The 14,854-nt window shown below is 39.0% G+C and overlaps 1 protein-coding gene across 1 annotated transcript in view; it reads right to left on the reverse strand.

The window, feature by feature from the left end:
- The window catches only part of LOC125241754, a 53,884-nt gene that overhangs the window by 7,823 nt on the left and 31,207 nt on the right, over positions 1-14,854 (reverse strand). The window contains exons 2-4 of the mRNA XM_048150368.1: positions 14,415-14,587; positions 4,888-5,028; positions 75-2,059 (exon numbers count right to left, since the gene is read on the reverse strand). Coding sequence (XP_048006325.1) covers positions 75-2,059; positions 4,888-4,895 — 1,993 coding nt within the window. The 5' untranslated portion in view covers positions 4,896-5,028; positions 14,415-14,587. The remainder of the gene's footprint in view (positions 1-74; positions 2,060-4,887; positions 5,029-14,414; positions 14,588-14,854) is intronic.

A 14,854-nucleotide genomic window follows, 5' to 3' on the forward strand; every position in this document is an offset into this window, starting at 1 on the left:
TATAATGAACAGACATAAGTAAGTTTGAATGAAACGTATTAAAAAAAAGTATTTTTAAATGAGATTTGACGTACCGTCTCCAACTTCGGTTCTAATAGGTCGAGGTCTTATAATGGTCTTCGGCCTCGTCTGTCTGGTTCGAATATCCTTACGAATCTTTTTTCTTATGGTGTTATCGGGCAGACGCGGGCGGCGACGTCGTACTCCGAAAGGCCTATATCGACATTTCCTGCGCACGGCTGGAGTGTCTCCGGCACAGTCCAACATGTGCTGGTGCAGATCCTCGAGCGTAATGGATTTTCTACATTTGGTACACTCTCTGAAACCCCGAGGTGGGCGCGTCCGATTGCACATCTGACTAGGCGGCACATAGAGATGCTTCAATATGTCGGCGTTCAACAGCTGCTCCCCAACAATTTCATAATGCTGTACTTGGGCGTTGGGATGGTGCGTAGAGACGTGCGCGGAGACGGCGCGTGAGTCGCTGCTCTGCGCGCCACAAGCGCAGCACACGTAGCAGCGCGGGCGCACCCACTCGCCGCTCAGCACGGCCGGCGGCAGCTCGTACGTGGAGGTCGAAGGTGTAAGCCCCAGCGACAAGGGAAAATCGCCCCGCCCCTTGCTTTCAGCTGCTTTTTTTGTTATTTTCATCACTTGCGATGACGGAGTAGGAAGTTCCCTGCTTTCGAGTATATCTTTCAGCTCGTTACTTATAATTGTTTGCTTTTCAGTCTTTTTTTCTAGGGGTGGACAGCCAAATTTCTCTTCAAATTTTCTTCGCATACGTAGTTGGGTCCAAATATCTAAACTGGAGACCAAAGATATAATGCAATTGTTTGTGTGCGAGTCGCGCTTGATTTGGTCGGGATTTATAGGACCTTTATCGCTTTCCAAATTGTCCCATTTCCACTTGTGTTTAGGAGCAATCGCCCTGGGCATATATCGATCAAATGCGTTACGTGAATATTGCTCACTTGCAAGGAGTATAGGAAATCCTTCGGCAGTATTTATGACAACACTGTTTTTTGACTTTCTAGTTTTAATAGTACTGTCTGGATCAGGATTGAAATTGAAAGATCCGTCTAAAAATTTGCTCAAGTTTTCCTGGACGTTACTTGCCACTTTGGAGTAAAAACTAGTGTCGAAACATTTTTCGAACTTTTGTGTCGTTTCATCCAAGTTTTTCCAATCTTTTTTAGTGGACTCACCAGTTCTAGGCGAACGGTGCACGACACCTAGCCGCGACAGAATCTGGTCGGCATCAGTGTTATGAAACGAGAAATTTGGCGGGATACGCTTATTCCACTGGATGTCGTCTAACACGATAACAGCACTCTTCTCTATTATCGTACTACTACCTAGACTTTTGCTCGGAGGCAAAATTAAATTCGTTGTTATATTATCTTCAATATCAGCACCATCGCTTACTACAGCCGGTTTTAGTTCACAAGAAATCACGACTCCATTAAAGCTGTGTCCGTCAGTAAAAACTTTACTGTCATTTCCATATTCATCTTTGTGCGTTTCTTTTACTGACGTTGAAACTTTCTGGCGAAGCCTGCTGCGGTAAGGTAACTTAGTTTCGCACGATTTGTTTTTATGTTCAGCAAGTTCGACTGTGGTGGAAAATCGAGTATGGCAGTTCAGACAAGCAAAGTATTGTTGGGGATGGGTTTCCGCCATGTGGCGAATAATGTCATTCGCTTCGGCCTCGTAGTGGCCACAAAACAGACAGGCGATGCTGTCCTGCTTCGAACTAGCTGCATGCATTCGCCGCACATGTTTGGACAAGGTTTGTTTAGAAGCAAAATTTTTGTCGCAGTATGGACATAAAAGTATAGAATCAGACTTAGTTGCGAGATCATCTGTTTTATTTGGCGGCGTTTTGGATGCGGCACTAGTTCGCTTAGCCCTTTCTTGGCTACTTCTTCCTTCAGACTTTCGGACGAGTTTGGTAAGATGCGGACTGGGAATGTTCGACTTCCTGGGCCTAAGCCTTCCATTTAATCCAGACGATGGTTCATCTGACCCCGGATTCATCATGTTTTCTTCTACAGTCCTGAACAGAAAAGAAGAAGTGATCAATATTATGAAATCAGTTTCAGATACTTATAGTACATTACAGCAGAGGCCGGGAAAATGAGGATTTGCGGCCAAGCGGGTATATAACGGATTCGAATTCACGCTGAGGCATATATAGTACATTACATCAGAGGCCGGGAAAATGAGGATTTCCGGCCAAGTGGGTATATACGGCCGAGCGAGCGTGCGAGCGAGGCCGGATAGGGATACGAGGCCGGGAATCCGTTTTCACGCCGAGGCATGTATAGTACTTTTCTCAAACATACAATGAAATTAAAAAAAATGCTCTAAAGGACAATATTTTATAAAAAAAGTTACTTTGCAGGCCTAGGCCTAAAAAGTAATATGAAATCCCTTTACAGTCCTCTCGAGTTGTTGCGCCCAAAAAGCGATACTTCCCAGCCCATTTTAAGGAACGTAAAGACAATATTTCATTGCATGTTTGAGAAATAGTGCTTTTCTCAAACATGCAATCAAATAAAAAAAAATACTCTATACCTTTGTTCCCGACATTTGAGTCTGAACGTGACAACCAACCTATAAAAACTAAACCTGCTATTTGTCTAACCAACCAGCTGTATGACAATTGCTGTATTGTTGTCATGAATGACAATGTTGACAAAAATAAAAATAAAGTTACTTTGCAGGCCTGAAAGTAGTATGAAGATGAAGTCCCTTCAGGCCTCTCGAGTTGTTGCGGCCAAAAAGCGATACTTCCGAGCCCATTATAACTATAAGGAACGTAAAGACAATATTTCATTGCATGTTTGAAAAATGGAATTTATCTGTTACATGTGAAAACGTGTAAAATCTAGCTAAAAAAATGTACTATTGTAACGAACAGAATAAATAATAGAAGACTATGCGAATAGCTTTGTTAACAACCCTACAACACCAATTAAGCTCCTTCAATTCTATCTGATGCTGATGATATATTTTGCCTATTATTTTCCATGTTATAAAACTTATGACAGTTATAACGAAGATCATCAAATCATCATACACACAAGTTTTTATTCGGCGGCTTTATAGCAATCGACAAAGTAGAACGTTTTACTAAACGCACTCACATATTCGGCTTCGCCTAGTTACCCACGCAGTCGCCTTTTTTGACCTCTCTTAAACACCAGTTGAATAAAATGCTATTATTACTTTTATTAGCAAGTGTAAATTTTTAGTATACTGTAGGTAACCGTTCTCATAAATAAACATATTTAATGTGAAACTGGTTCCATTTTAATTCATAATGATGATTTACTAATATCTCAGGCAGACTGAATAGACGAGGAACCTGGAATTACTGCAAATCTACTATATCTAAGTATTTTTGTAATAGTACATTACTACAGAGGCCGGGACAAAGGGGGTTGCCGGCCGAAGACATATAGACGGCCGAGCGAAGCGAGACCGGATAGGTCTGAGGCGGGCAACCCCATTTCCCGCCGAGGTATGTATAGTGCTTTTCTCAAACATGGTATGAAATAAATAAAGTCTACTGAAAATAGTAACTTTGGATGGCTGTATCTCCTAAACGGTGCGTCGTAGCGCAAAAATAATCGAATTTTCGTTCCCCTTTGATATCCCGTATACGCTTATAAAAAAACAAAAAGTTAAAAAAAAACGAAAAAAAAATTTTTTTGTATGAAAACGCACCCAAAATCAAATGTTGTCTAGGGCCCGTACCAGTTGCAGTTGGCACGTCTATAAAGCCCCTTATAGTTTTTTTTTTTAATTGGCTAAATACCTGGATGTTATGTCACAATTATCTGTGTTTGGAAATTAAAAAAGAAGACTTTGCCGGCCTTGGCCTGCAAGGTTTGTATAAAATTCCATTATCTATCAATCGTCCTAGCCGCACCTGCAACGTCATACTTCGCTGCCAATTAAAATTTTTAATTAAAATTTTCCCCAGGTAAAAATCTCCGGACGAAGAGGGGGTATGTGACATAGCTATGTCACCAGCGCGCCATGTCATCACAGCGGCGCGCCCCGCGCGGAATCGAGCCCACCGGCAGCGCACGGCGCAGTGGAGGGGATCGCCGGCCGACCATATTTAAGTGCGCGCAGCCAGTGCAGCAGCCCTTTCCGTCCCCGTCGCTTCACGGCGACGCTCCCATCCACTTATCCTCCAACAACCAAGGCCGGGGTGACAATTTCGCGCCTAGGCCGGGTTGATATCCGATTACCAGCGAATTCCCAAACCAGGGCCGGGGTGACCATTTTGCGCCTAGGCCGGGTTACCTATATATCCTACCTCTCCCGTGATCAGGGCCGGGGTGACCATTTCGCGCCTAGGCCGGGTTACGATTCCTACCCTCTGAAACCCTCCTACCTTATTTTACCTCCCCCCGTGATCAGGGCCGGGGTGACCATTTCGCGCCTAGGCCGGGTTACGGTTCCCTACCTCCTGACCCTCGATAGGTCCCTGTAGTTGTAGGCCCTTCCGGCGCACCCTAGATTGATTCCGTTTAACCCCGGCCGGCCGGGGAAGGTTAGATATCGCATAGGATAAGCCGCGTTACCGCGATAGTATTAAGTTTATTGTGTGTGTGTGAATAAACGGCATAAAAGCCCGATTAGTTAAGTGAAACCGGTGTTTCTCTCTATTCGCCTTGCACCCCCTTTCTCCCACATCTGAGACTAGCTCGGTAAAACCTCCCAGGCCCATCAGGCACGGAGGATATGTGAGTCCTGCACAGGCAGAACATCACATTTGGCATTAAAATTAAAATATGCTGCCACCTATATGTCGTATAAGCGCGGGTTTGTAGGCCTTTGTGCTTTTAATGTATTTTAGATACTTACTTGTTCATAACAGTTGGTTGTACCGGTGAAACCTCATTGAAACGATCGTCTGACACAAATGGGTCCGGCGCAATGATATGCGATTTCAGCTCTACATGATGCTTAGCTTGCTCCGTGGTCAATAAACCATCTGGTGGGAATCTAAACAAAATACAACAAAGTTATTCAAAAAAATCCCTACTAAGATGGTTGCATGCGATATTATATTTACATTAATTATCAACTCAAGAGGGAAGTTGTTTGAGTGAACTTAAAACCTTCGCTGCGGCAGTTAACATAACTCTTAATTAACCATGAACAAATTAAAATATAAAATATTTCATACCATGCACGAAATAAAGCAACAGATAATTATTAGAAAAACATGGACAGTAGTTTTATTTTTAACACATAAATGCATAATGTTGCCAAACTAGTCAAAACATAAGCTGCATGGACTTTTTTTATTATTTTTCCTAGATGCTACATCTACGAGGTGCAGTCCAAGTTTCCGGCCTAACAAAGAAAGGGCATATCTTTACAACGTTATTTTTTGATATACTCTTCCCCTGTTACAACGCACTTTTCAAATCTCTTTAAAAGCTTGTCTTATCACCTAATAAAAATAATAAAGATTTTTGTCCTCAAAATCGGGCTACACCGCACGGGTCACTTCGTCAACCGAAGCATATTTTATTTCTACTTCAGTCTACCTTAAGTTTTTAGAACAAATAATAGTCACTTGGGGTAACGTTTCGAATATAAGGTGGGTGGTGAATTTTTTTGAAGGGACATTTCTTGTAAAATGAAGCAGCGTCAACGGGAAAATTGTCGCGGAGATGCCTTTGTGCCTCTGCTAAGTTTTTAAAGACTATTCTGCATAATCTGCAATCGTAACTGGTCAAAAAATATTGCGTAGTATCTGCTATTTACCGTAGTCTACGCTTCTTTTATGTGAATTTACCCTGGTTCATCAAAAAAGTCGCTTTTCACCACGACGTTGTCACTCCATCAATTTTCTTTTATATAGAGTATCGTCTTACATAGCCACAGTTTCATCTACAGTAGCAATTGCATCCATAAAACTCGCTACACGGTGTCTATGCTGGTCTAAAGTTTCATGAACTCACGGTTTTTCACTCATCTCAAACGTTTTCTAAAGTTATCAAGCCGATAAAGTTCGTTTGTCCCTTTCCGACGTATTGTCGGATAGAAAGTTGTTGTTAGTGTGACAGAATGGGAGAAACGAACTTTATCGGCTTGATAACTTTAGAAAACGTTTATGAACAGGGGGTTAATGTATAAAATTATAAATTACCATAGATTTATTAAAAGGTGGATTTAGGATTCCGTACCAAAAAGGTACAAAAGGAACCCTTATGGCGACCCTCTGTTTTTCTCTTGCACAAATATTTACAAAGTAGCTCTTCCAATTACAGAAATGGTGCTATATTCATTAGCAACTTCAAAATCAATGGTTTTAAGTCGACTTCTATGGAGAAACGCCATTAGGCAGAGTGATGCACGTCGTGAAGCAACATGCTCGCGCGGCAAACGTCTAACGTAGCCCTGTATGTAGACTAGAAGTATAGGTATAGCGCCATTTCTCGGTGAATTTGCTAACAAATTTGCGCGAAACGGGTATCGTTAAAAAGAGCTCAAATTAGACATATCAAAACTATTTATATTTTTTTTTGACCTAGTAACTTGACATTTACAGTTTGCCCCCCTTTCATTTTGGCCATTTTCAATAATTTATATTCATTAATTAGCATAGCACTGGATAGAGATCAGTGGAAAAATTGGGGGGAGGCCTTTGCCCAGCAGTGGGACACGACGGGCTCCAAATAATAATAAATCTCGTAGCCAGGATCATTCACCAGCAGCTTGCTCTTCAATACGGCCTTGTGGACCGCGAAGTACCGTACTACAAGTACATACCTGCACCAGTTCTCGAAAATGGTCGTGCCACGCTCTATTGGGATCGATCTATTATCACTGACAGGACTATTGTAGCCAATAAGCCTGACATTGTCATAATAGATCGATCGCAACGCCGGGCCGTGCTGTTCGACATCACCATCCCCCATGATGAGAATCTCGTGAAAGCCGAGAAGGACAAGTCCAGTAAGTACCTAGACTTGGCTTACGAGATAACCGCCATGTGGGATGTTGATTCGACGATCATTGTCCCGATAGTCGTTTCAGCGAACGGTCTCATAGCGAAGAGTCTCGACCAACATCTAGACAGACTCTCGCTAGGTGGTTGGATCAAGGGTCAGATGCAGAAGGCGGTGATCTTGGACACGGCACGGATAGTCCGACGGTTCCTCTCTCTGCAGCCCTAACCACCGGCAGCTTGGGCCCTGCCCCGCTGCTGGCGGCACCCTAGGTTAGGTTTTTTATAATGTGTTTATATATTTTGTATTGTTTTGTAAGTGGTTTTGTATTTTACTTTTATAATCATATTATAAAATAACCTAGCCTGAGATTTAAAATGAATAAAGAGAATAATTAATTTAAAAAAAATACCTTCAATTTGTAGAGGTTAACAATGTTCATAACTATAGCATAAGTAGTTTTCGAGATATTTAGTAATGTGACAGACGGGCAGACAGACAGACAGACAGACAGACAGACAGACAGGTGGACAGAGCGGCGTCATAAGGGTTCCTTTTGTACCTTTTTGGTACGGAACCCTAAAAAGGAGAATTAATCAATTTAATCATATACAATCGAATGCCGTATAATAATTTCCCTAAAAAAACTAGTGTCTTAATTCTTACTGTTACTGAGTTATGAAAATAAATTGATTGATTGGAGAACTAAATGTCAACCTTTTTTACGGACGTTACACCCTAATATTATTTATTTTGACTTATGCCTTAATACTAAAGTATAAGGTGCTCTGGTATAACAAAACGTGTTATCTCCGAAAGGTCTTTTTATGGATTTGAACCTTATTACTATCATGATAGTTGTTTTTTAACTACACTGAGAATAGTCTCAGTGAGCACGTGCCGTTTAAACGGGAGCTAGCCGCCGTGAATAATAAAAACAAAGGCCTTTGATTACGGCTAAAGCGAAAAGTTTATCTCAGAAAACTCACACTATAGCCTATTGGTAAATACGTGCGACATTAGTTCCGGAGGTCGCGGGTTCGAACCCCAGCTCGCACCAATGAGTTTTTCGGAATTTATGTGCGAAATGTCTTTTGACATTTGTCAGTCGCTTTTCGGTGAAGGAAAACATCGTGAGGAAACTGGACTAATTCCAGTAAGGTCCAGTTACCCTTCGGGTTGAAAGATCAGATGGATGGTGATAAGCAATAATGTGTCAACCCACAAAAACTAAAAAAATGAGATTTTAATGCCATGTTATAGCTGGATTTTTAAACTTCTATTTGCAAAAATGACCTTTTCGTTTTGAAAATTTTCACTATCCCAAAAGTAAAAAAATAGGTTAACACAAATCCTTTATCGTGTGTTGCCTGTTTTGCATTAATGTGTCAAGAACCTTAACTTATTATAGTAATTGGCAGAAGACATATTTAAATTACAATAATGTGTTATGAGGGTTGACTCAACGATTTTTTTACACTTGACTCATTCTTGCAAAACGCAAAAAATGACATAGTTACCCACTATGAGACTTGAATGATTATTGCAAAATGATATTTTATTAGTTGTTTAATGCTACGACCCGTGTTATAAAACATAAGTCATTATTGTTAAATTATATTCGGGTCATAAATTGTTCGTTTTTGGTGTAAGTACCATGACACTATATTGTAAAATATAACTGTTCATATTAATTTATGTTTGAATAAGTTATGACTTAGTCCATCAGTGGCGGTACAGCCATATAAGCCCAAAAGCCGGGCTTGCCCTAACATTTTTAAAATCGCGCGCTAATATTAGATATTATAAGTTCTCCATAAGTGAAGCTCACGGCCGACCGACCATACGGTACAGACCACAGCATGTTGCCATGTTTTGCCGTGGCGCTAGTGCAGCGCGGAAGAGCACGTTCACTACGTTCAGCTATATCTTGCTCGCTCGCACTCGTTGGCTTGCAATGGGGCTTGCTCTTGCATCCTTTTTTCCTAGCTTTTAGCCTACATTCTGCCTAGCAACTTATATAACTATTTGTAGGTATATATAGAACATTTGTTCCACGATTTAAGCCGGGCTTTTGGTATGAAGTGAGGAACAAGATTGAGCGCGCGTTTGATTGACAACTTCAAGTGTATTATTATTTAGTCGAAAGTTTTATTTGCGTTAAGTGAATGTGCTCTTCTTCGTTTTCTTGTTATTAAGTGTTTAATTCGTTTAAAAATCCAATTGACAATGGATGAATTTGTTCCTTGTGACGGTGACAAATGCGTGGTACACATATTACTCGACGAAGGAAAGGTAAAGTAGTTAAATTTTGCCCAAAAACGAGACATTATTTCCGCGCGAAAACCAACGCCCGGCTTGTGTATTTCTCAGAAAAGTGCGGCGCGTAATAGAACATTTTGTAGGGCTGTGAGTTCGAAAATTGAAGATTAAGTAGTTAGATATTGCCAAAACGTACCTTTCGGCTTGCCTCACTTTGAAACCCTAGGCACGCCACTGTAGTCCATTAGTATATTTTTGCACATGAATGGTAAATTCAGTACGAAATTGAACATTTTAAGTCATGAATATACATATTCGTTATTATAGTTTGCAAACATTTTTTACAAGTACGTGTTTATATAAAAATCTAATATAAGCTACTATTTTTTTATAATTACTAATTACATTAAGACGTGTTAATGTATGCATAAAAATATTGTTTGATTTTTGAATACTTACTGAATGGTAGTTTATTATTTTGTTAAAGATATTTTATGTTTTGTTCTTGTACAAGTCATGAGTTATTCATAATTTAAATGACTAAGGCTCCCCACAGACAGTCTTAAAAATTCATAATCTTAAAAAAAACTTGTATGCAATCTGACAGTTCAAACTGACACTGACAAGACACTGACAGATCTGAACTGTCAGATTGCATACAAGTTTTTTTTAAGATTATGAATTTTTAAGACTGTCTGTGGGGAGCCTTAGTCTATTTCTTAGCGTAAAAAAATATTTTGTTGTATATTTTAGATAAGTAGTTTATTTTTTTTAAAGATGATTATTTGGTTTTTGTAACGATTTTTTGTTGAAAAAGCACAGATAATTTAAATATGTGTCTAGAAATGATCATTACTCTAATAGTTAATTCATAGTATTTTATTCAACAGGCGTTTAAAGGAGGTCAAGAAATATGAGTGGCGTACTTTCCACGAGTATTTTGGAGTCAGTTAAACACCATTGCATACAATACTTTTACAACGACCATGCACTTAGGTTTTAATAGTTTTTTTTTAATAATTCTCGCGAAATTCACACTGTTTCCTGTATTGCAAAGGTTTGCACTGTCAGCTCAGCTGCCCAAAGTTAATGCAATGCGTTGCCATGATTACAGAATCAAACAATGCGTTTTCAGTTTTTTCGATACGCACAATCCTGTAAATGACGAATAACAGTTCGGGAGTAGAAAAATCATTAAAAGGTTTGATTAATAAATCATGTATTGATTCCTACATACCTAATAACATAAGTGACCATGACTGATATGTTACTTAACACTTATAAAGTTAAAAATATGCATAGGTAGAGTATTTTACAACAACAATTTATGTGCTTTAACATGTTTATTTAAGACTCATAGATATTTTTAAACAATTAGCAAAAGTGGGTTAAGTATCATAACACAGTCTTGAAAAAGTTTGACGTCGTCGAACAATTCGCAATAAAAGAAAAGGGCATTATTTCGCCAAATTGAAGTTTGTTTTGAAATTAAGCTACAATAATCACTACTACTGAACGTATTATAGCTGAAAAACACAACAATCTATATAAAAACAATGTTTTTAAAGAGAAACACAAAAAAATGAGAAAAAATCTTTAGACGCCATTTTCTCAAAATGGTTGGCGTGTGGGTTGACACATTGTTGCTTATCAGCATCCAGATGGCAGTCGCTTTCGTAAAAACTAGTGCCGACGCCAAATCTTGGGATTAGTTGTCAAAGCGGACCCCAAGCTCCTATGAGCCGTGGCAAATGCTGGGATAACGCAAGGAGGATTATGATGGTTAAGGTGCTCTCACACTTGTTCAAGTTATTCATCCTTTTATTATGTATCAAAAATCAAAACAAACAATAAATAGTTATTTGTTTTACAAGGGGGCAAAGTTGTTGGGGGCAAACCTTCGTGCCTTGATACCCTCGCAACGCTCAAGATTCCACATTTTGAACCACTCGCTACGCTCGCGGTTCAATATTGGAATCTTTCGCTTGCTCGGGTATCAATATTGGCACGTGCGGTTAAACAAACTTTGCCACCGAGTGAAACACAAATTTTTTCACCACACCAACACTATGAAAATATGAACTGTAAAACATCAAAATAAATAAAGTACTTCAATTTATTTAACATTTATGATTAAAAATCATCATTTATACGGGAATACCAACACCCAGCTTTAGACATCAAGTTAAAATTTGTATGAAATTACTTTGCACTCTTGTGGATAAAATGCAATTTTGCTATCAGTTTTCGAATAGCAAAGAACGTCATTATCAGTTGGTGTGGTGAAAATTGTTTTTCCAAATTTAACAAGTGATAACAGGTTCCTTTTGTTAACGAGCCTAACGTCGAGACGAATTTATCGGAAATCAATAAAAACACGGTGCAGAAATATTTTGATCTAATGCCAGTGACTTAGCAATTCAAGGGCTTTGAAAATTTAAAGTAGGTCAACATCGGCCTCGCTACGCGTCAGCAACCGAATCACATATTCAGTTGCACTCGCTGATTGTCTATAGCTACGGCCGGGATTAATCGATAGATGTGATCTAGGCACAGGGACGCAACAAGGGAGGCTTGACCCACCACCGCTGCCCCTTTCCACAGCCGAGCCGCGCTCGCCCCGCGCGCCCCGACCATTCCTGTTTCCCGGGCCCGACCTCACTGATCAAATTTTTCATTGTCATTTCTTGAGCGCAAATTAACCGCGGGCTTATACTGTCATAGAGATAACTATTTTTTATTTATCAATAATCCTCTATTAGACGGGTTTAAGCCAGATAGGCACATTGAAATTGTTTCTGAGGAGTTTTTTTGTCAGAACTTTTAATTTTTTTTTAATACTCAATAAAATTTTGTTGAAATGTTGTGATTCTAAGTTTGTATCTACTTTCACCTTCAATCAACATTCGCAAGTTAAATTTGACAAACGTCTTAGCTTCGGAATAACAACCGGAACGGTATGTCTAGGTACCCTTCACCTCCTAATTTCATTGATCCGTTTTTTTTTGTTTGGATAAAGGCCAAATAAAAATGTCGAAGCACAAACTCAACAAAAATGTCAAATAAAAAGTGTAATAACTAAAAAGTTTCGCACAGCAGAAAAAAGGAAATAAATTAATCATAGATAATTAATTAATCAAATGTCTACCAGGTGTTTTATTATACCCATACATTAATGTCCTAATTATGAAATGAATATCATTCATTTGGAATAAAAATGTAAACAGCTATAGGTCAGGAAATTAATGATCGTTGCTTAGAACAAAACTTTTGACATCAGCTTTTGAAAGTCTCATATTTCAGATTTTCACTTATGTTATGGATTTGTAGCGACGAGATGATTATAAACGAATAAACGCTAATTTTCTACCTACCTATATAACTTTTATTCAGTCAAGTTTTTCAATAACTTGTATAGATTTGAAAAAATAAATTGTTCTCAGTTTTATCTTCATAATCTACATCAGCTACGGCCGGGGACTTTAGATATGTTAACCTCCTAGCATAAACAAAGTTCCAAAGACTAAAGTTTTGTTCCTTGCATTTCCCTCTTTACAGTCGAGTTCATATTTATGTGTACATTTGTTCACCTTATTGCCACGAGTTAACTTGAACAAATGTACACATACTTATGAACTCGACTGTACATAATTTGAGATTTAAAGAAAAGCATTTATGTTATACAAAATATGAAAATACGGAATCATTAAAAGACCGTGTATGATCACGATCAGCCATAACAATTATAATTGGTATTCAGAATGAAATAATAGGTAGCAAGTACACTTTTTAAACATGTGCCTGAGTTACTGAATATAAGATTAATGATTTAATGATGATTTTATAAATATAGGTTTCATTTTAATCTCTCTTTCTTATTTGCACCTAAGAGAAGTTAAAGAGTGCGTAGTTAGATCGGCAAAATCTCACCTTCTCCTAGAAATAGTGTCATGTTAGTACCATGGCGCTCAGCGGACAGCGATTTTACGGCCTCGCAGGTGAAAATGTTATTATAAAAGTCAAACTTCTATGAAATGACTCTTACTTACCCCTTGCATGAGTAAGGCTATCAAAATCGCTGACAACTTAGCTTAGTACGACTTTAAAACTACGAATGGGTTTGTAATTATTTTTTTTTAAATAAAAAACAAGAGGTTAATTTAGCTTATACTGCTCCCGCTTATAAAAAATAAAAGAAAAATCAAAAGGAGTAAATACAAAAGGCACTTAAAATTTTCTGTATTTTGTAGGGTATCTGAAGTCACATAAAGTACTAAATTACAGACGACTTCACGAATTATGTAAGAAAATGAGTCGTTTCTGATGGCGTGTTTGTATGTATGTAAACACTTTATTGTAGTTACATAAGACAAGTTAGGACATAACAATACAGTATAGTTATCAAAGATGAACTTATCCGTATAAGAGATCACTTCCAGTCAACCTTTGAGTGAATTGAGAGGAAAAACTACTAAACATGATAGACAAACGAACACTATGTACAGAAAAGAAAAAGTATGGTGTTGTATTATAGCGAACCGAACTTGCTACGAGTACGAATGTTTTTGTCTTTCGACCAACTTATATTATTTCTATTTCTGAATGCCATTTGGTGACACATACGCTTAGCGCAACAGGTGAATTCGCAAGACGCTTACCCTTTGTATAAACTGGTGTGGGTCTCTGAAGAATCGCTATAATATAGAGCTAATATTCGTTCTTTGATAATCTTTTTCATGGTTCTGAGTGTATCTATCTGGCACATTATAAATAATTTTGTCAAGCAAAATGCATAATTAAATCAAATTGCACTTTCAAAGAAATATATACATATATAAACACGGACCTATGAAAAAAAAAGTAAGCAGATAAGACGAGAAGCAACATTCACAATTTAAAGTCCTATGCATTTAGTCTAATGTCAAGACAACAGCACTCAACGAAAAACGTGTTAGTTTGACCGTTTTAAACCAGTGATAACTGATAAGTAATATTCGCAGCACCCTTTGAAGGGGCGATGATGCAACAGGTATGAGTTGCCGCGCTGACGAAACATCAATAACGCATTCGCAAATGCAGGTAAATATCCGGGCCTCGATTGCCATGACGACGCGAGGGTGGCCGACTAACAGCACACGCATACACTACTGTTGCAATGGCACTTACATATGCAGTTGTGGGGCGGCGCAGAGCGCCCGCCCCCGGGCGTACGCAGGTCCACACGTGGCGCCTTTCCTCGCTGTAGCTAGGCACGCAAACAACCACTACGAACTATTTCACAGTCGTCGTCCGTTGCCGCTGCCAGCCAGCAACCCGCAGATCATTGCATAAGACGGTACCTATAACAAAAAATAAAATAAATATTAGGACTTCGTAGATGTCAGCCGGCCTAGTCGAAGTGATAATCGCTGACGCTACGTGTCGATCGAAAGGTAATCTGGCTCTGTCGCGCCACTAGCCACTACAGACGAGCGATACGGAGAGCTACCTATGGAACACTTACTAAGCGTAAGCGATTGTGACGTTGGCTAAAGGAGGTTAAAAAGGGCATCAAGGTTTGTCTGGGAATCAAATTTGAATTTGAATTAGGATCTTGAAATATGGTT

Source organism: Leguminivora glycinivorella, chromosome Z (genome assembly GCF_023078275.1).
Source record: "Leguminivora glycinivorella isolate SPB_JAAS2020 chromosome Z, LegGlyc_1.1, whole genome shotgun sequence".
NCBI lineage: Eukaryota > Metazoa > Arthropoda > Insecta > Lepidoptera > Tortricidae > Leguminivora > Leguminivora glycinivorella.